The 22,940-nt window shown below is 34.9% G+C and overlaps 2 protein-coding genes across 4 annotated transcripts in view; one reads left to right on the top strand and one right to left on the bottom strand.

The window, feature by feature from the left end:
- si:dkeyp-113d7.10 (myoneurin) overlaps positions 1-22,940 on the bottom strand; it is an 86,046-nt gene that overhangs the window by 54,615 nt on the left and 8,491 nt on the right. The gene's annotated exons all lie outside the window — the stretch shown is intronic.
- Positions 1-22,940, top strand: part of stx1b (syntaxin 1B) — a 48,764-nt gene that overhangs the window by 19,484 nt on the left and 6,340 nt on the right. Inside the window, exons 2-9 of the mRNA XM_058753207.1 lie at positions 3,936-4,010; positions 6,197-6,296; positions 14,526-14,600; positions 16,660-16,733; positions 17,944-18,052; positions 18,270-18,343; positions 20,651-20,788; positions 21,900-22,010. Of these exons, the coding sequence (XP_058609190.1) occupies positions 3,936-4,010; positions 6,197-6,296; positions 14,526-14,600; positions 16,660-16,733; positions 17,944-18,052; positions 18,270-18,343; positions 20,651-20,788; positions 21,900-22,010 (756 nt within the window). The remainder of the gene's footprint in view (positions 1-3,935; positions 4,011-6,196; positions 6,297-14,525; positions 14,601-16,659; positions 16,734-17,943; positions 18,053-18,269; positions 18,344-20,650; positions 20,789-21,899; positions 22,011-22,940) is intronic.

Here is a 22,940-nt window from a genome sequence, read left to right as displayed (position 1 = left end):
GCTGAGGGGGCAGGGAGGGCAGGGCCCGGGAAAGGAGCGGCCAGATAAGGAGAGAAGCAGGAGAGTAAACATTAGCACGGCTGATGAGACAACACACCGTCTGCTTTCTGCTACTATTTCATTGTGCTTTGACATGCAATCCTCTTGTCATGGGGAAATGCATAGAATCGGGGGGCTAAAACAGAAACGGGTAGCTAAAATGTTGAATCAATAAGCAATTGTCAGTAAGCTAAAAGCATGGGACATTTCACCTTTGCTCATGGGGGAAGGGACTTTATTGCCATTATCTGATGACGGGAGAGTGAAAATAGCCTCTGCATGAATTAAATGACGTTAGTTGCAGATAGGCAGGCTGAAGCATCCATCACTCGGCTGGCAGACAGTTATGTCTAGCACAGCACTGCTGTAGAAATATCTAATATTAAAAACATTCAGCTCAAGAAATAAACAGTTATCAATCACCTACATATATTCTTGTAAATTGATGTCAACCGAGTCAATGGCAGAGTACGAAATAACCATCTTGCCCACCCACCCACCTCATTTTATTTTTTTTCTCCCAGTTCATATAAAATAAAACATTTAAATATTTTAGATTATTATACCATTTTTCCCCCCCGATTTTTTTGGAAACCAGTTTATGTTGACGCTATAGCAATAATATTTTAGTTTCTACTTCTACTGTAGTTTTAGTTTAAAACAAAAGTAACCCTAAAGAGCTTTTTATGCTTTTTCTAGCATTTACATATCATGCAAACCACATCGCATATTTAAAGCTAATTAAATTTAAGCCACCTTTAAGACGTCTTTTTAAATATGACTGTCACAATATGCCCCCAGTTGGCAGTCATAAGGAACTTGTTCGTGAAAATGTTGTGTTTACGTTTGTGTCTCAACACAAGCATTTACCCACTATTGAACATAGTCGCTGCATCCGAAATCAATTACTTCCCTATTATATAGTATGCAAAAAACAATACGCCAAAAGCTTATTATGTCCTAATTCGTAGTATTAAAAAAAAAAAAAACAGTAGTCGAAAAGTTCTTGAGTGACCTAGTACTTTCTTCAGGATTCTTAAGTGTGGATTCAGTGGACACTTTACAATCCCATGAGGCCACAGGAGAGGATTTATGAATGGCAGTGAAGCGATGGTAGGTCGCGTGACAGTAATAACTTGGCAGATGTAGTATAGCTGAATTTCATGCATACTACCCATTTGCACACTATATAAAGCGTACTCTTAATGGTTGCAAACTAAGTTCAAATTCAAATGTAGTACATACTCAGTACGTCTTCTATTACGTACATTACTTTTGGAAGGAACATATAATGTCTAAGGCTACAGTGTTAAACAGAATAAATAATTATTTTTGACTTCTTTATTTATATTTGTCCACTTTACAGAAATAGCAGGTGCTAAAGATGACGTTAGACAAATATCATTGGCGTTTTTATGTTGCACTTGTAGTTTTTATTGGAATGTGTGACAAATCGAAACAAATCGGATCTGAAAATGTCGCATTGGCAGAGAACTCCCACAACTCTCGTAAAACTGTCTTGTGTTTGTCATAAACATTTGTTCTATGAAAAGCAAGCATTTGGGAAACCTGTTTCAAAACAGTCATTATTGATGTCTTTCAATAACTCCAATTACTTAATCACACTCAACTGCATTATATTTTAGATGCCTTGTGTTTTTCATGTGCTCTCTGGTTTATTCATAGTTGTCCATTTTACAGACAAAGCAGGTGATTTTGCATGTGAATGACTTTAGACAAATATCATCACTGTTTTTACTTTGCACTTAAAGTTTTGATTGGAATACATCACATCCGGTCGGGCCATTGCTGAAATAGCAAAAACTTCTCAAATGTACTTCCCTTATATAAATATAAATAAATATAAATGTCATATAAAAAGTCTCATATAAGCACTTTTTTCGTCCTTTGTATTTTTTTAGTATTTGTAATAATTTTCATGAAATTTTTGACAATTCCCCCAGGGGCGGCGTTTCCGTATGGCAGTCACTATACCCTAAAATTATCCAAACTTCATATCTCTATAATATTTAGTTATTATCATTTTAAATCAGTGCTATTGGTCTTCCTTATGTCTGTTTGAGGGTTTCACAAATATTTAACCAATGAAAAGCAATCAAAAGAGCTTGTCAGTAAAATTTCGTAACTTCATTGGATCCTCAAGCTATCAGGGTAACCTCGTAACTTCACCCCGCCTCCATTCAGAATACAAGGGTAAATAAATAAGTTATGTCTGGCTAATTAAAGACAAAGTTTTTGTGTGTTTGAAGAGTGAGAAGAGTTACATTTGCCGTGTAGTTGTAGCCAATATACATTTGTACGTTTTAAATATCCTGTGCATATAGCGCTTCATATCATGAGATTTTGGCCAAGTGTATTAAACAACAAGGAAAAACTAAGCGCCCATATAGCTACAATAAATGTTATGACCTGTAACGTTAAGTTGATGAAAGCGTAATGCGATGCACTCAGATACAGCCGTTCTAAAGACAGACAAAACACAGATCTCCTTCATTCGCTGGTTAAAAACCTTGTTAATTCCATTTGAGCTTGATTTTCATATAATGTTAAGTGCAAGTGTCTGATAAAAAGGCAGTTTAATTACTGAAAAAAAAATTGAAAATGTTCTTCAGAGTACCGAAAAGGTGCTTCAGAGTACCGTGGGATTTGTATTTATTTATTTGATATATTTATCCCCCACTGAATTCCCCACTCATTTCTGACCCAGCACAACAGTATCAAAAGAAATTATGTTAGAAACAAGTTATTGATTGCATTGAAGCAGGATGTTTTACATTCATTCAAATTGATAAATCAACAAATAAATCAGACAAGGCGCCACCAATTTAGGAACCGCAGTTGTGGTCTTGACCAATAAAATCCCTAGTCCTCTTAGTCGGAGACTGAGACAAGACAAATGCAGTGGAGACCGAGACAAGAACAAGACCTTCAAAAAATCTCCTCGAGTCTCCTCAAGATCAAGACCGGCCTTGAGTACTACAACATTACTGCTGAATATTAATCAGTCTTCCAGTAAGCAAGATTCAATCTCAGTCTCCTGACTGTCTCTATAATATATGTTTTCTCTCTGGAAATAGCCATTTCATTGGATGGGAAGCAGTTTGCTTGAAATGAAGAGCTATTAGTTCCCAGAAAGGGTACAGAGGTTGGGAGGCGGGATGGTTTTTATGACTACACACACAGGAGAACATCCTATTCTGCTCAGCGTGGATTGGCCATACAACTAATCTGAGATGGCCCTCCAGCAATCCCCAATTCTCATACCAATATGTGAACACAATCAAACCATCTTTTAAATGTGACACCGTGTGCTCATCTGAAAACATGTGATTTGCATTAGTTTATTAGGCTGCCCTACTTCATTCTATATGAGAAATGGAGAAGCTGTCTGGATGCATTGAATACGGTTGCTCTTTTAAAGCCCAATTGCTGAGGAGCAGCATGGCGTATTGATATCAAGTGTTTTTGGGCAATTATTACCGTGTTCTTGGGTGATATATATTGAGTAATGCCACCAAAAACAGCAACAAAGAATGATTGATACTGATGTTTTTTGAGCAATTTTGTATGTCTCATATTACTGTCTATTTAAGATGAATCATTTATGTTGTTGTATTCCTCATAAGTCGCATTTGGATAAAAGCATCAGCTAAACAAATTCATGTAAATGTAAATTATTTTATGATAATATATGCATTCGCATAATATTTTCCTTTTTACTGTATAGGTATGGTGTGGAAGATTTGTGATTTTATTATCTCTCTCTGTGCTCATCCAACATTATAAAAAACAAATTTCCCATCTACTTGAAGGATTTTTTTTTCTTGCATTGAGCTTATCAAGACATTTAAGTGGTGTGTTTGTTTTTGTCACAGGCTAAGGACAGTGACGATGATGAGGAAGTCGTTCATGTCGACCGAGACCACTTTATGGATGAATTTTTTGAACAGGTAAACTTTATCTTGAGGAAAATATCATCATATTCAGTTACTATTTATGCAGATGTAGTTGATTTGATTTGCTCATCAGGTTTTGTTCATATCAACTTGAGTTAGGGGTGTGCGATATATATCGTCAGCGATAATATCGTAATTGTTGTTTTAACGATGTGCAATTTGACATTATCAAGTATTTTGCAAAAACCAAATAGAACACCTACGGAGTACATGCTTACATTACGTGATGAAGTCTAGACTAGGGCGCGTGCGCATTTAGTGTGTTCTTTCACTGCATGATTCAGTCTAATAAAATGCATTAAGAATGATCACAAAATTCAAGATATGGGGCAGAAAAAGCGTATATATATAATTTCACATGGTTAAAATCACATGAAGAGTGCCGTTTTCTTCTTCAAAAATAAGCATGATTACAAATGTGATATTGATTTTATACAACAGTTCAATAAACAATAAGTTAATATTAAGAGACTTATGTTTTTGACACCATATTGCCTGTTTTAGCTTCATTTCGCCAACAAAAAATAATTCCAAACAGCTACAGCACTGTTTTTCCATCTCTGAGCAACATGACCATGTTGTTTCGTTCCTGAATGAATCAACCGCTTAAATGATTTGGTTCAGTTGCAATGACTCACTTGTTAACAGTGACTTGCTGCCACCTGCTGGTGGTTTTAATTTCACATTTAAAGTATCTTTTCATTTTAAAATAATGTCAAATATCAATATTCAATGTTTTATGTTTAAAATATCAAAACTTTATGCATTTGTAACTGCAGGTTAAAGCACTCCATGTCCCTCTGAGCTGCATTAAACAGTGTGTAAATACATCTAAATGCCACTTCAGATGCAACTTCTGCAAAGATTAATTTTGTTGATACTGGTTTCATTTGTTTGGTAACAGCCTAAATGTCTTATTATTCTAATTGACTGATTAAATGTAACAATTTTATTCAAAAGATGCACACTTTTAGAAAAAATGGCTTTATTAAAGGTAAAATTGCCCATAAAGGTACAAATGAATTTAAACTTATATGAAAAGATTAATTTCTATCACTGATGTGAACTGACCACACGGACTATGAAGAATATCAAAAACTGCAGCTGTCCACGGTAGTCAGATATCAGCACAATAACACACTCAGCAAAATATCGTCTAATTAACGTTATCGAAAAAAATCCCAAAAAATATCGAGATATCATTCTTTTTTTTCCAATATCGCACACCCCTAACTTGAGTGCTGCTGTCAATTTTCCAATTCAACTTAAGTATGGAACACACTAAATGACTTTTGAAATTTGAACAGATTTTAAAACACTAGGCATCATATACTTGTCAACTTTGTAAGAGAAAAAAACTGGGCATCATATACTAAACGACTGAGATCACACAATACCAGACTTTCAAGTCGAACCGAACACAACAAATTCACACAGAAACATAAGCTTTGAAAACATGTGTTCTCAAAATATTAAATGTTTGATATACTCTGACTGGATGTACTCATAGTCTGAAGCTAAAAATCAAAGTCTGTGCCCATCAAACGCTGTGTGATTTTCTGTGAAATCTGTTAACTCTGAATGCAGACTGGCTCTGACTTTTTAGCAACTAGCGTTGGCTCATCTAGACTGCAAATTCTGGCAAAAACCTGTACAAAAGATGTGTATTCCAGGCTTTACATACTCAAACTGTAATATAATTTGTAATGAAAACAGTTGAAGTAAATCCAAGTAGATTCTAAATATTTAAAGCTAAGAAATAAAATATAAGAAAGCTCTTCTTAAAAATAATCAGTGCATGGTTTCCATACCAGCATGATACTTGCTGATTTTTATGCAGTTCATACTGTAATGCAGTTTAGTTTCTGCATGCTTACTAAAAATTAACATTAAAATCAAATTAGTTACTACAGCTAACATTTCATGCAACAAGATATAATATGGGATCTGTAATATAGGATACAGAAGTATTATTAAAATGATAAAATATTTTATAGTTTATGAATTTATATAGTTGAATTTTAATAAATAAATACTAATATATTAAATCGTTCTACATTATTTAAGCTGCTTAAATTATTGTCTTATCACGGAGCATGAAAATATGCAATTAGATAAGTCATTTAGATTTGCAAATGTCCCTGTATTGACGCATTATTTAACGCATGTTCTCCTGACAGGTGGAGGAGATCCGTGGCTGTATTGAAAAGCTGTCAGAGGATGTAGAACAGGTCAAGAAGCAGCACAGTGCCATCCTAGCAGCACCCAACCCTGATGAAAGTGAGTTCCACCCATCAGCACACAGTTCTATCGAAAATACCATCTCAGTGTATACACTGCATCTATTAAAAATGAACATTCTGCCTAGAAGGTAGTTCCTTTTAAGGACACTGATGTACTGTATGTGACTCCTCATCAGTGAGACGGTCAGGCATGCAATTAAAAAAAAAAAAAAGTGCAAATTAGACATGTTTTACCTCCCCCATATCCATCCATTCGCACACAGAAATACACCACGTGGACACATGTTTGTGAATGCATATCTTTATCTCAGGGAAAGATGACAAATTTTTACATTAGCAATCACCTCCACCCACGTCTTCCAACATTAACAGTGATGCACTGGATATATTTGCCTTGTCTACTGTACTGCTCGCCCTTAAAGGGATAGTTCACTCAAAGATGAATAATTTACTCACCTTCTTTACATAAACGTAACATAAAAATACTTGTGAGCTGTATTTAAAAAACAAACAAACATAAAAACTTGTGTGCTGTATTTAAAATCTTTCCATGGGGAAAACCTAAGTTGAATAAATGAATAAATTCAAAGTCATATGGACTATTTTATGTGCAGAAGGTGAGTAAATGAACAATTTTTATTTTTCAGTAAACTATGCTTTTAAAGAAATAGTTCACCCAAAAATGAACATTTGCTGAAAATACACTCACGCTCAGACCATCAAAGATGTAGATGAGCTTGTTTCTTAAAACAGATTTGGAGAAATTTATCATTACATCACTTGCTCAACAATGGATCCTTTGCAGTGAATGGGTGCCGTCAGAATGAGACACCAAACAGCTGATAAAACATCACAATAATCCATGCGTAATCCACATCACTCCAGTCCATTATGGCGTTATTTTACTGCCAAATGTCAAGAGCGCATTATTGTAGCGCGAAAGCACATAAATATAATGCGCGAGCGCGAATCTCTCCGCTCGCTCAGATACACGTTGCTCTCGCTCAGAGACAGTGCGCGCATTTAAAACATGTCTCTCCTCTCACTCATTGTGTGCGTGTGCGCGCTCAAACAGTGGCGTGTGCACTCGCAAATTTCTCTATGCTCATGCGCTAGATATTAATTATTTTCGCACCTGAATTAAACGTTGTCAAAAGTTATCAACCAATCAGATTTCAAAGATTTAAATCTAATACTACTTAGTCATAATAATCAAATATTAGAAATCAATCGGGTGCTTGGATTATTTGAAATTAACAGTTTGGTCAAACCTCTCTGAACGATTTATCTAAAATCAAACAAAAAAGCATATGATTCTTAAAGTTCTTGTGGTCATATATGTATTGTGTACTTGGATTGATATATATATATATATATATATATATATATATATATATATATAACTATTTAGATAAGGGTTAGATGCACTATTCCCTAAACCAATACTTAAGATTTGGAGACCAAATTTAACACTATAATGAATTTCTCATATTTGTCATACACTATATTATATTCTATGCGTTTAATGCATTTACAGACAATGTAATTCCATGTAAATGTCATATAACTGTATATTCACTGTTTTAGAGGAGAGTGTCATTGAATGTGTAGCTAATATGAAGTGGGTTTTCATGAAAAAAAAAAAAATCTAACTAAAATCAGAACTGAAAACAAACACTAGATAATAAAAAAAATCAAATAAAAAAATAAAAACTCCCAATAAATGTCCAAACAGCGATGCTATCAGAACATTTATTGTGAACATATCTTGCATCATTTACATCTGTTTTGCAGTTGATGTTGATTTGATTGGAATTGTTACTTATTAATTGTTATTATTGGCATCATACCAACTGAGAATTTGTTGCAATGATTTTAAATTCAGTTGAGGTATCTGACATATGTCATGACACTCTTCTTTTATATGAAGTCTTTAGTCTTTATATTTGGTCTCCAAATAAGTATCGGTTTAGGGAATACTGCATCTGACCCTTGTCTAAGTTCTGTCTTAAATCAGGATATATATATATATATATCCATATATATATATATATATATATATATATATCCAAGTACACAATACATATATGACCACAAGAACTTTAAGAATCATATGCTTTTTTTGTTTGAGTTTAGATAAATCGTTCAGAGAGGTTTGACCAAACTGTTAAACTAGATTAATTTCAAATCATCCATGCACCCGATTGACTTCTAATATTTGATTATTATGACCAAGTAGTATTAAATTGTAAAGAAATTACAGATTACAAATTTGAAATCTGATTGGTTGATAACTTTTGACAACGTTTAATTCAGGTACGAAAAGAATGAATATCTAGCTCATGAGCACAGAGAGATTTGCGAGTGCACAGGGCACAGTGTGAGTGAGAGGAGAGACATGTTTTAAGTGCACGCACCGTCTCTGGGCGAGAGCAGCGTACCGAGTGCACGCGTTTGGTTTTGTGCAAGAGCAAAGGAAATCCGCGTGCGAGCAGAGAGATTTGCGCATTATATTTATGTGCTTTCGCTGCTACAATAATGCTCTCTCGACATTTGGCAGTAAAATAACGCCATAGTCCATCAGTTAATGTCTTGTGAAAGCAAAAAACTGTGTTTGTAAGAAACGAATCCATCAATGCATTTTAACTTTAAAAAATCCACCAAAAAAGTGTTTAGAACTGTTTTTGCTTTTAGACGGTGCTTGATCTATGCATATTTCTCCCCTGATTCAGACGAGACAACGTTTTTACTGGAGAAAATGTTATCATGGATAGAGGACTCATACTTTTGGATTTGTTTTTTTACAAACACACAGCTTTTTACTTCACAAGACATTAACTGATGGACTGGAGTGGTGTGGATTATTGTGATGTTTTTATCAGCTGTTTGGACTCTCATTCTGACGGCACCCATTCACTGCAGAGGATCCATTGGTGAACAAGTGATGCAATGCTAAATCTCTCCAAATCTGTTTTGATGAATAAACAAACGCATCTTCATCTTGGATAACCTGAGGTTGAGGTTTCATTTTTTGGGTCAACTATTTACATTAAAACATGTACAACCCCTAAAGAATGAGCAAGTTATACATGCATACTGTCACGATGCAGGAAAATTGCGAGGATTGCAAAATCTATAAAGTATTTATCGCATTTGGAAAGCACCAGCTCCGTGACTTCACTGCAGTTGTGTGGCAAGATATATGAGCTCATTGGTGAGCCTATTGAAGCCTTTCTCCAATACCTTACATTTGCGCCACCCACTCTACAAAAGAGGCACTGCCACCACATCGCTTTAAGTGTTTGTTAGACCCAGCCCACACACCTCATAGTGCACCAGCCCACACTGCATCTATAGAGGCTGTTTCTTCTAAAAAATCCTGCTCACCTCATCTTTCCCCAGCAACAGTCTTCAGTTACGGCAAATGTCTATGAGTGTCCGAGTCATTCCAGTATTGTCTGTGACTAATGTGTGAGGTCATTCTGACAGAGCAGCTCTTTAGTGAGTGTGCATGTGCAGCAAGTCGACTGTCAAATCAGTCAAGTTACAATGGTATTTAATGAAGAAATGCACCCGTTCAATCTGTTACTTGTATAGGTACTCAAATATTGCTTCTAAATTGACAAATGTTTAGAATTGACAAATTGACAAATGTTAAGGTTATTCATGGCTGTTTTTGCTGAAACGCATCTGTGGCTAAACTAAATGCAAAGTCATTATTTTTGCAATTCCTTTTTGTGTCATAAAGGACATTTTGCCATAAACGCTGTTCATACGACTTATTGAACCAAGTGTGCCCTCTGAGCTGCCTGGCTTAGTTCAAGAAATCCACAGCCTACGAATGACTCAGCTGCTATAGATGAATCTTTAATAAATCACGTCTCGTTGTGTCTGACCGTTTTGATTCAGTTTCATACATTTGACTGCATGTGATTCACTTTGCATGCTTTCCTTGTTTCTGTTAAGTTGTTGCATGCATGCATAAGAACATTATTTTCTGTTGTTTTTTTTCTGTTCTCTTTCTTTTGCTTTCCTCCCTGTCTGTTTTCACCATGCTGCATGAAGGATGAAGGGAACCTGTGGAAGTTGAGTGTCAGTCTCGATATCTGTGTCAGCGTGAACCACAAACCCGAGGAGAGATGGAGAACATATTAAATAAAGTCATTCGTAAAGTAACAGTGCACCCAAAATGAAAATGTCCTTATTATTTACTCACCCTCATGTCGTCCAAGAAAAAATGCTGGGATTAGTTTCACAACTTCAAATTATTAAAATAAGTAATAATGTGTTGTTTCAACTTAAAGTAAGCCTTGCTTGACTTAAACTAAAATGAACTTAAGTTAGATATTTAAGTTGTCTCAACAAATTTTAAGTTGATATAACTCATTTCAGCAGCATTTTATCAAAAAAATTACACACGGCTAAACGACATGGGAGTAAATATATAAGATGAAATTGTCATTTATGGCTTTAAATGTCTAACATTGTTCTCCTTGTATTCTCCTTCAGTTCCAGTGTATGTAGTGTTGTGTGTATTTTTTGTTATTTATTGTGCTTGTAATGTTATACATACAGTACAGTACATACTGCATAACATGTATTGAAGCATTCAAGGTTTATTGCCAGGGACGATTTTCTCTTTTTTACTGCAGAAAGCTTTGAATTCAGTCACAGGAATACATACAAAAAGGCAAAGACAGACATGGCACTGTCATTTTTCGTTTAGCTGATGCCTTTTATCCGAAATGTCTTACTTTGAATACAGTGACAGGAATATAATCTCAGTTGCTGGCAAGTTCATGGGTCACCCCTACTTGGGATCAAGCTAACTTTTGTGTTTGCTGCTTAGATCCTTAACCAAGACTGCAATACCATCCCCCTCGCCCTCAAGTGATCCAGTGTTATTGTGATCTCAGTAACATTTCTGGGTCAGCACTTCTCGGAGCTAATCCACAACATCTATGTTAGCAGCCCAAGTTCTCCATTAAGATACCACTGGCGCACAACTAAAGCATTTAATATTATCCCTTTACTGAGGTCACCCTAGTCTTTTTTTACGTTCTTGTCTAAGTGCTACTGTACAAAGCTTAACACTGTGCATCGTTTGTGAAAAAGCCAGGTTGCTAAAAGAATCAAAATCCCTTTTTTTTCAGTTGCAGATGTGACCTTGAGCAGAAATCGTAACCTCTGTTGGCTCCACGGGTGACTAATGGTTACCTCTTTGTCCTAGTTCATTAATGCATTTCACCCAATCAGCTTAAATGACTAAATTAGCCATCAGAATTATAGCACAGCGCCCTTACCACGTTGCCCTGCAGGTGAGTGATGTTAGCAGGTAAAAACGAGCTGTGCGTAGTTCACTTAGCTGAGGGGGGATACATTTGACGGTTAGCATTTCTATACTTCCAATCCTGGGGATTGAGAAGTTTTTGCGGTCTGTTTGATTTTCTGAAGCAAACATAAAAGTATTTATTTGTTAGAATGTTGTGCTGAATGTATTTTGCAGTAGGTGGAAGCCAAAAATAACAAATAACCCTGCAGAAATTACATAATCTTTAGTAGACATCAACAAACACCATATGCTGCACAGAATTTCAGGTTCATGCAGTTCTTTTATCTATAATAAATCTCTAGTACATTCACATTAAATAAACATTAGCTGATAAAATATTATAAATTTATAGTCAGTAGTAGGTCTAGACAGAATCTTTTAATATTTTCTAAGGTAATTTTGAGAAATAAAAAAGCGGAATTCTGTGAAAAATCTTTTATATCCAGGTAGATTTTGTAGATTTTCTTTAATTTTGTAGAAATACTAAACCGCATATGTTTCTGCAACAGGTCTGCTTCAGCAAATGTGTGGCAACTGCTAAACCGATACAAATAAAATCACATTCAAGAGCTATTAAAGTGCTGGTTAGATGTCATGTTAAACAGTGGGTGTGACAAGAAACATCCTCGTCTGTCAAATCGATCTCTCGACCACATGAGCAAAAGGGAAAAAAGAAAAAGCTGAGATGATGGCTTGTTTTCATAGAGCAGGAAAGAGCAGGACCGCATTTAGCTGTCTGTAAGCACAACAATAGTGTAGCGGTGTGCAAATATTATGATGCAAACTCAGTGACAGGAGATACATTACACTTTTGTTGAATCGATGGACAGGAGAACCGGCCACACCCTGACTACAGCACTTTAACAGACACCAGTGACTAAACAGATCATTTGTTTTACACGACAGCATTGCTTTTTAAGTGCTTTTCGATACCATTTTGTTAGTCACGTACTTAAAGAATTTTAATTAATTATAATAATTTCTTTACTTTGAAAGTTTGTATTTCTCTGAAATAAGAAATATTATTTCCATGCAGATTAAAAACTTGAAAAGGCCTCATATACAAATATATACATACATACATATACATACACACATACATATATATATATATATATGTATATGTGTATATATACACACACACACATACACACATTTACCAATATTTCTCATTTAATTTGATAAATATCTATCAATCGCTTTTAAAATGATTTATTATTTACTTTAAATTAATTTTATTTTTAGTTTGAAAGTTCATAATTCTCTAAAATAAAAAAAAATGCTTTCTATGCAGAGTTTCAAAATCATTTTGTTATATATAAATACATACATTTATACAAACACATACATTTTTCATACACAAATATATACATTTATCAATTTGGTCCATTTAACATGTTCCTTTGGTTCAAAATAAATCCCAGTAGCCAAAAGCTAATGATCAGATAATGAAAGAGGAAAATAGAGAAATTCTGGCAAATGTAACCTTTCGGCAGTCCTAAACATGAGGAAAAAGTAATTAAGGACACACAATTAATAAGTTTAAAGCTTATTACGATGTATCCTTTAAAAGCTAAAAAAAGCAATCATCCATGGGGACAGAAATGTTCCCCTAATTGAGGAATTGACCGTATATACTATGAAATGACAATCAAAGTGATTAATTACTGTTCACAATGTATAGACGTATAATTTATCACTCTTCTCCCACCCGCCACCCACCGTCCATCCCTCTGAAAGTGATCAGCAGGAGTCACAATATTGATGGCCAGAAGGAGGCGCCGAGAGATTTGAAGCATGGGGCTTGTCTAAATCCCTCAACCTGGCTTACTAAAGCCTATTTTGTGAAGATATGTTGTGTATATGTATATATGTAATGCATAACACATAGTTCAATGGATGAAATGCAGTACATATTTAAAAACTAAATTTGAAACTAAAATCTCTGACAGTCAATGTGCACATATAATACAGCAAATATTTCAGCATGAATTTGTAAGTGCATAATAAATGCACAAATACTCCCTGGAGATGAAGTGATACTGGCATTAACACTCGAAGTGGAAGAAATGTCATGGTCATCAGACTGTCATGAGAGAAAGCAGCGAGGGATTGGATTAGTCAGAGGAGAGGAGAGTGTGTAGGTGGGAGTTGAAAAGGCTGAGGTGGTGTCCAGGGAGTGAATGGCACTGCAGTAACTATCAATCAACATATGACTGCAGCCTGCAGTCTGTACACACATCCAGCACTTTACCACAGACGCCTCGCTTTCCTCTTTAAAAGAGCAACAACATTATGTGTGACCCTGGACCACAAAACCAGTCAATTGTGAATAAATAAGCTTTTGATTGATGTATGGTTTGTTATGATAGTACAATATTTGGCCGAGATACAACTATTTGAAAATCTGGAATCTGAGGGTGCAAAAACAAAAATGGAGAAAATCGCCTTTAAAGTTGTCCAAATGAAGTTCTTAGCAATGCATATTACTAATCAAAAATGAAGTTTTGATATATTTCTGTTAAGAAATTTACAAAATATCTTCATGGAACATGATCTTTACTTAATATCCTAATGATTTTTGGCATAAAAGAAAAATGTATAATTTTGACCCATACAGTGTATTTTTGGCTATTGCTACAAATATACCCCAGCGACTTAAGACTGGTTCTGTGGTCCAGGGTCACATGTGACCTGAGATCTGCTCAGAGGCTAAAGTCCTAAAAGCTCAAATGTAGTGCATCTGCATTTTTGTCATGTTCTCTAGTGTAAAAATGTGGATTTCTATCTAATCAATCTATCTATCTATCAATCTCGTCACATGACGTTGTACCTTATATATAATGCAAGCAGTGCTTTTTAACTTTGAAAACTCAAAATGATATGCATTTAAACACCTTCTCTTTTGTATTTCCTTTTGTTTTTGTTCTGCAGAGACCAAGCAGGAGTTGGAGGACCTCACAGCTGACATTAAGAAGACAGCCAATAAAGTGCGCTCTAAATTAAAAGGTATAAAACCAGAAATGTTAACTTTATTACAACTTTTAAAGTCTTGTATAATTGTTTTGAACAGAAGTAGTCAAAGTAGTGGATGTTTATGTTTATTTTGACAGTCACACGTACATTAAGGACTAATTGCCTGCTCTCTCTCTCTATATATATATAGACAATGAAACAGATCTGAGATCAGTTTGAGATGGTGAAAATTCTTACAGTGTTCTTCGACTCTCTGAATTTAGCGTGAGAAAATTAGAAAAGTTCAGGTCTATTTGCAAGGACGCATTAAGCTTAGTCTTCTAAAGTTACCAAAACCTTCATCATCACGTAGGCAAGGCTAATTTAGACCCGATCTTTGATTCTGAAGGCAGCCACCTGAGGCCAAGGGCGTTCAGAAAATTCTTAACAAGTAGGGGTTTTGATTAATCTCTTTTGAAGTACTTTCCTTCTGAAGTTGCTCAGGAAAAGACAAAAAGTTGCACTCCACCCAAAGCACAAGATAACATTTTTCAGTAATTAATACAATGATAATATGAGTGTCCTATTAAAAAATAGTTTTTATTACTCCAGTGCCTAATAACTTGAGAGCGCTATCAGTCAGCATTCTCATTCATCTCACTGACAGTTGATCAATCAGAAGTATGACTTATACTCTGCTAGCTTTTTTTAGAGCCAGTCACCTGAGCTGTAAATGCCATGTCACTAATCTCTTCAGAAACCGCAGGAAAATTATATTATGACAACGCTGATTGGCTGATAGCAACACAAACCCTTTATTATTGACTATTCTATACATGTATTTTCTTTTTTTTTTTACAAATACATATATAAATAATATATAGAGTGAGGGATTAGGGTTATATATTTATTTATATTTTTTATAATAAATCAATTTTACTCACTTTTAATAAATGTTATTTTTATAAATATGTTTTATTTTATTATATACTTTGTTATTTGTTTGTTATTCATTGTGTACTTGGTTAATTTGATTTGTTATAATATAATAATATAATATATTTATATTAATTATAATAAATGTATTAAATATAGGGTAAGGGGTTAGGGTTATACATTTGTTTTTATAATACATTATTTTATACGTCTCTATAAATGTATTATTTTATAAATATTTTTTATTAATTGTTTAATTTTATTTGTTATTATTTCCATAAAATTAAATTTAGATATAATATTATATATTATATTTATATATTTGACATTTATTACATATAGGGTAAGGGGTTAGGGTTGTATATTTTTATTTTTATAATAAATGCATTTTATACACTTATTACATAAATACTTTTGTTACATAAATAATAATATATATATATATATATATATATATATATATATATATATATATATATATATATATATATATATATATATATATATATATATATATATATATATATATTATATATATATATATATATATAGGGTGAGGGGTTAGGGTTATACAGTTTTTGTAAGAAATTATTTTTATACAGTTTTATTACTATTACTTTATGAATGATTGTTATTATATTTATATTTGTTATGTATGTAATAATAATTATTAATATACATCTAATATGCAATAAACAAACAAATTAATAAATAAATGGGATTTGTTTTGCTTTTTTTCCATTTCTACATGCAAGTAACCAACAGTGATGGTCCTTATGATAGCACCTTCATCCACATTCTCGCTGATGTAGCCAGTGACACATGGTGTGCCGGGCTCTATTAGAACTGAATGGAGTGTGAATTCCATTGTCTTCTGAAGTGGACATTGAGATCTATTGTTCTTCTGAGATTAAGGGACCTGTTATTACTCTGGGACCACTTTGTCTGACACCTAGTGTGTATGCACTTCCATTGTAACAGCTCGGTCCGCCAATTACTTTAGTGTCATGGGTGGATTTGATTGTGTTGTAGTTGCTGTGCCACCTCAGTAACTGTTGTAGCCAGGTAACCATAGCGAGACAGCTGCTATTTGAAATGTCAATCTATAGGAAGCTATGGCTTTAGCGCATTTTACTAGAACAATTCATTACATTCAGTTTATTTCTCTATTCTGCAGCAATCGAACAAAGCATCGAGCAAGAGGAGGGGTTGAACAGATCATCTGCAGATTTGCGGATCCGCAAGACACAGGTATGAAAGTAATTAAAAACACCTGTGTATTGTTATTCTTCTAACAATAATCAATAGTCTATTCAGTCAAATTAAAGTCACGTGAAAAATACAGACTACAACATATCCCTAACAAGTTAAGGAACTTGACAAGGATGAACTGATTTATTTGTCAGTTTAGTTTTTCTTTGTCAAGCAACATTACAACTTTTGCATGATTAAATTCAATATTCAATTAATGATCAGTTTTATAATATTAGTCCTACTTTAACATCTTTTTTGTGAGACTAAATTCATCATTCATAGGTTATAATATGATGATAATAACGTAATTTGTGTATTGTGTCCATCAAGTTAAAATTATACAGAAAAAAAATTAATCAAGTTAAAGCATCTTCCATTAGTAAAGAATTTAATTAATTTCACAATTCAAAAATGTACATTACCACCATAATAAATTTTAAATATTAAAACATACAAATATATAACCCTAACCTTTACATTTGTATTATTTACATAATATTATATATTATATTTATATATAATTATTAAATGTGTGTGTGTATACACATTACCATTTATAAATTATATTGATTTATTACATATTTTAAAATTCCGATGCGATTTATTCTAGCATATATACATATTAATAATAAATTGCAAAATAAAAAGAAAAAGATTAAATATAAAAAAGCAATATTATATATAAATAGAATGTTTAATATTAAGCAATCAAAATAATATGATAAAGTAATAAGAATGAAAGAAATATTTAATTAATTAATTAATAAAAATTAAAAAAAATTTTTAAATGAAATTCAAAACATGCGTTGTGTCAATGTGTCTTTAATATGGGAATAGGAAGTGCTCAAGAAATATTCAAAACTGTAAAAGTTTTTATGTTATGTAAACTAGTTATATCAGCAAGCCAAATTCAGCAAAATAGCAGCAGATCTGACCTTCAGGGTGTTCAGAGCCAGGCACACTTCCTGTGACCTCTGCCCTCCCACTGAGCAGCTCTGTCAAACACCCTCCTCAGCGCCACCTGCTGTCCAGAAACAAAACAAGCTCGGTAATCTCTCAAACTGCAGCAAAAGCAAGGCCCGATTTTCCGAGGATCACACTTGGCCCTCGATACATTATCCTACTGTCAGCGAGCGCATTCACGTCGCGATGTGCAGTTACATTTCCACATCCCTGACGCCTCCACTTGTCTACCTCCATCCCACAGCATTCCACGCTGTCACGCAAGTTTGTGGAGGTGATGACGGAGTACAACACCACGCAGTCCAAATACAGGGACCGCTGCAAGGACCGCATTCAGAGACAACTGGAAATTAGTGAGTTCTGACACGCATGCAACCCACGCGCACAAACACAAGCTGAGAAACAGCCTCCACATTACTGGAACATGTATTTACTTTTTAAACACAAGTTAAGTTATAGTGCATTCAAGATATACATTTTATCAGTAAACATATTACCAGTTCCAATGCTCATCAAAATGACCTGGTACACCACATACTGATATCATGTTCTTCAAATATCGTTAATCAGCTGGCAGAACAACTACCAATGAGGAGCTGGAAGACATGTTGGAGAGCGGGAAGCTTGCTATCTTCACTGATGATGTAAGTTTAACAGTCACTGATCCTTTACAATGTGTGATTTCTACAGCCACTACTGCCTTGTGGACTTCGCACACTATTAAAAAATAAACGGTTCTTTATCAGTTCTTCATGGTTGCATTTTAGAACATTAGACGCTTTCGCACCACGTAGTTCTAGGAACTTAAAAAATGCTGGGTTAAAAACAACCCAGCGCTGCGTAAAATATGGACAAACCCTGCTATTGGGTTGTTTTGACCCAGCAGTTGGGTTAAATGTTTACCTCAACTGTCTGGGTAGTAACCCAACCACTGGGTCAAAACAACCCAATAGCAGGGTTTGTCCATATTTTACCCAGTGCTGGGTTGTATTTAACCCGGCATTTTTTAGAGGAACTAGCCAGCAGGGTGGTTCCAAGAACCGATTTCTCCATCGGGCCATTTTCCTGGTTGCATTTGCAACAGCAGCAGGAACTCTGAAGCAGCGGATAGTGACGTCTTTATTGGCAGCATTTACAAACGTCAACAACCAGTGAATGGAGGACGCCGCATTCGGGGCGGTTTTTGATGTTTGTTGTGGGTTTCGTGATAATGGAGATGCAATGTAAACGCGCAATTTACGCGACTGAAAGAGCACAATAATCTGACTAAATCTCCTATGACAACTTGTAGTGTTATCATCGAGGCTGAGAAAAGAACGCAACGCTGCAGACAACAGGTAAATGCCGTTATCGCTGTTTTCCATGCTCGTGGAGTAAATATGTTTACATAGCTTTTTAAGAATGCCAGGTAGAAGGTGTTTTGTATGCATTTGGCCAATCAGCGTACACTGCATCACTGATAGTTCCTATAGAACTGTTTTAGACCCTACTCTGAAGTAGTTCCCCAAAATGGAGTTCCTAGTACTAAATACATTCCTAGTTCCTGCAGTGGGAACACGCCAAAAAGTGGAAACTTCCGCCAATATTTCTAGGAACTATGGAAAGCTTCCTCTGGTCCGAAAGCGCCTTTTAATATACACAGAACCTTTCCATTCCACAAAAGGTTCTTTAGATCATTAAATTGTTCTTCACACCAAGAACAAATGGTTCTTTTTAAAACTGTTGACTGAAAGGTTCTTTGGGGAAATAAAAATTGTTCTCCTATATGCAATCTCTGCAAAAACCCACTTTACGTACCTTTATTTTTAAGAGTGCAGATGTCCGCATCAAAAGTGCCATTAGGTTTCCATGTGAAGCATATTCAAATATTTCCTTACAACCTAGCCTCGAGTCTTCAGGCATCTTTACACCTCGATTGCTCAAAATTCAGTGTAAAGACGCAATGCTGCATCAAAGCTAGCCTGCTCAGACCCACCTCAGCCCCTAGTATCAGGCATACTGTTGGAATTGCTGTGTAAATGCATTTGTGGCACCTCTGAGGTCTTCTCGGGTCCTAAAATCCGTACCCCACCCAAATCGACCTGAATCACTTCTTACCCGAACCCAACGTGCATAAATATTTAAAAAAAAAAAGAAAATTAGACCCGAGTCTAAACCAACTGGACCTGAACGTAAACGTCATTGACTGCCTGCGGTCCTGCTGACTGATTTGGCCGCTGCTCCATTACTTTCATTCAGTTTATTTACTTATTATCCTATTGATTTATATTTTTGCCTGCCTGATGGATGCATGTTATTTCTGCGTTTGGCTTTCAATTGTAACCAGTGGATTTGAAATATAAACGTGATAGTTTTATAAAAAATTTAAAAATCATGGATTTGCTAGTTTTGTCTGCAATGTTATTTACCTCATCTCCGGTGAAGGGCTTCTGCACACAAAAAAGAAAAGGCTTGCATTACCACGCAACGTAATGAAGTGAGTGGATTTCCTGATGGATCTCATATCTATAAGATGGATTTCTGAGGTTGCAAACGTACTGTATGTTCCTTTTTTACATGCTTTTCTTAAAAATTAACTTAACATGAACGCACAAGTAGGCTACGCATCTGGGAAAGTTTAAAAGAATTCAGGTCCATTTGGGAAAAGCACATTTATTTTAATTACCCGAGACCCGAGGCTGCTAATACCGAACCCGACCTGTATCCAAGGCGCTCGTAGAAGCTTTGGACCCGAACCCGCTCGGGTCTCGGGTTTTCGGATCCAAGTGGACCCGTGAAAACCTCTATAATACAGTCTGTGTATAGACACCTAAATGCCACTGCATAAGCACTTCTGTGCCAACTTTGCAGTGTAAATTTGCCATTTTAGGAATTCTGAACAAATGTATGTTTAATAATAGTAACTTGCTCTTGACCTCCTGCCATGGTTTCTTGTATTTTCCATGTAACAGATCAAAATGGACTCCCAGATGACCAAGCAGGCACTAAATGAGATTGAGACTCGACACACTGAGATCATTAAGTTGGAGAACAGCATCCGTGAGCTGCACGACATGTTTGTGGACATGGCCATGCTGGTGGAGAGTCAGGTACTACACAGAAAATTACACCTTTCACCACAGCAATGTTATCACTTCACAAAAGTCCCTTCCACAAGGCTGTTAAAGAGGCATACAAATGAGGGTTGATTTGAGATTTTCTTTTTATATTCACATTATCATGGCCAATACCAGAAAAATTAAAATACTCCACCCAAAATAAAAATTGTCATTATTTACTGACCCATATGTGACTGTGTGCAGTGTTTTTAGTATTGTTTATATCACTATAGTATTTATTAATATTTTTAATTTAATATTTTCCTAAAAAATATTTTTTCATTTTTTTAACTTTAGTAATTTTGTGCTTTTCTCATTTTTATCAGTTTTTTTTATTTATTTTTCCTTATCTTCCATCTTTATTTCAGTTTTAGTACTTCAGATTATCCACACAAACTTATTTCAAATGTTGGCAATGAGTTTTATCAAATTTTTCTATTTATTTTTTTCTTTACTTCAGTTACTGAAAACATTTTTTTTCAGTGGAATATAAAAAAAAAAGTGGAAAGTAGATTTTTTTGCCTTTTCTGTCATTTTATTAGTTTTTTTTTTATTTAAAAGTTTTATTTCAATTACTAAAAACTAATTTTAATAAAAACGTTTTAGTTCTAGTTAAAAATAGAACTGAACTGCCTGCATGTTGCATTTGAAAATTCATGCAGTTCATTTCCATACTATTCATAAAGGCCTTATCTGTCAGGCTCAAAAAAAAAAGTACATTCCATTTTTTAAATTCTGAATGTGAACACTGGCTAGACAAAACCTAGACGCGTCCTTGAAGTGCACTGCGCTGCAAAGTGATGCTGACTTTCAAATGTAATTCACACATAGCAATTTATTTCTTCCTCCACGACCAAGGACAGGTGAAATTATTTACACAACACAGTCCCTGTGGATCAATCTGGGGTTAAGGACACTCGAGCATCACTGCTTGTGGGTTTTGAAATCAGGCTGCATGAAGCACAAAGAATTTAAGCGATCTTAACTTGCAACACTTACTCAAGACACGCAGAAGTATGTCTAACAGGAAACAGTCTTTATGTGATTTGTGCATTGCATACAGTGATCGTTTGTTTGAAGTGCCTTTTTTTGTCATTCACAGGGAGAGATGATTGACAGAATTGAGTATAACGTGGAACACTCTGTGGACTATGTAGAGAGAGCAGTTTCTGACACCAAGAAGGCTGTCAAATACCAGAGTCAGGCACGCAAGGTAAAACACCGTCAGCTGTTACACCTGATGTCTTTAAGTATTATGCCCTTTGTGTACAATGACTCATGCTCTCAGTGCCTTTCTAGAGAATGCAGTCACATAAGCTGTCATGCACAAAAACTAGTAATAGAAGAGCATTTTAAAATTATTCCTAAACCATTTAAACCATCCACAGAAACACTATATTGCTCCTTTGGCACTCATTGGTTCTTCAACAGATGCCGTCTGCTCCTAGATTTTTTGCTGCAGTTTTGCTGGCTAACGGCCATTGCAGTGGTGGTCTAAAGACTGCAGACTCTTGGTGTTATGCCACTACTTCTGAGCTTTCTGATGAGTCAAACTGCAGAAATGGGGTGGTTAGATTCTTACCGGCCCCATAGATATTTGCTAATAGTGAACTGCTGGTGAAACTTAATAGGTAGGCTAAATCATTTTATCTAGTGTTAATAACAAATTTTAACAAATGAAGTCTTATTGTCAAGTGTTAATAGATTGGAATTGTTAATTATGGAAGCCCCTTCACGCCATGGAGTAAAAACTAAAACAGGCAATTGTGACCTTTTCTTTCAAAATTGGTACTTTTCTTTGTAGTTGAGTTTATATCTAAGAAGTTGTTTCTAAGAATTCTAACTTTTTTCCTCACAATTCTGAGTTCAAATCTTGTAATTCTGTTTTTTTTCCCCCTCAGAATTATAAATTAATCTCTTGCAATTCTAACTTTTTTTCTCAGAATTCTTTCCAGAAATACAATTCAGAGTTTATGTCTCACAATTCTGAACTGTGAGGATTAAAAAAATAATAATTGATTGCCAATAAATGTCAATAATGATTGAAAATGAATATTTTTGTCAAGCTATGGCTGCATCCAGGAGTACCATTATGGTATTTAATTTGTCAGCAAAGTTAAAAGCATATGTTAGGAGTAGTGTT

This window comes from Onychostoma macrolepis, chromosome 19, assembly GCF_012432095.1.
Source record: "Onychostoma macrolepis isolate SWU-2019 chromosome 19, ASM1243209v1, whole genome shotgun sequence".
Taxonomy (NCBI): domain Eukaryota; kingdom Metazoa; phylum Chordata; class Actinopteri; order Cypriniformes; family Cyprinidae; genus Onychostoma; species Onychostoma macrolepis.
The sequence above is the reverse complement of the archived record's forward strand: the minus strand, read 5'-3'. Positions and strand labels throughout refer to the sequence as shown.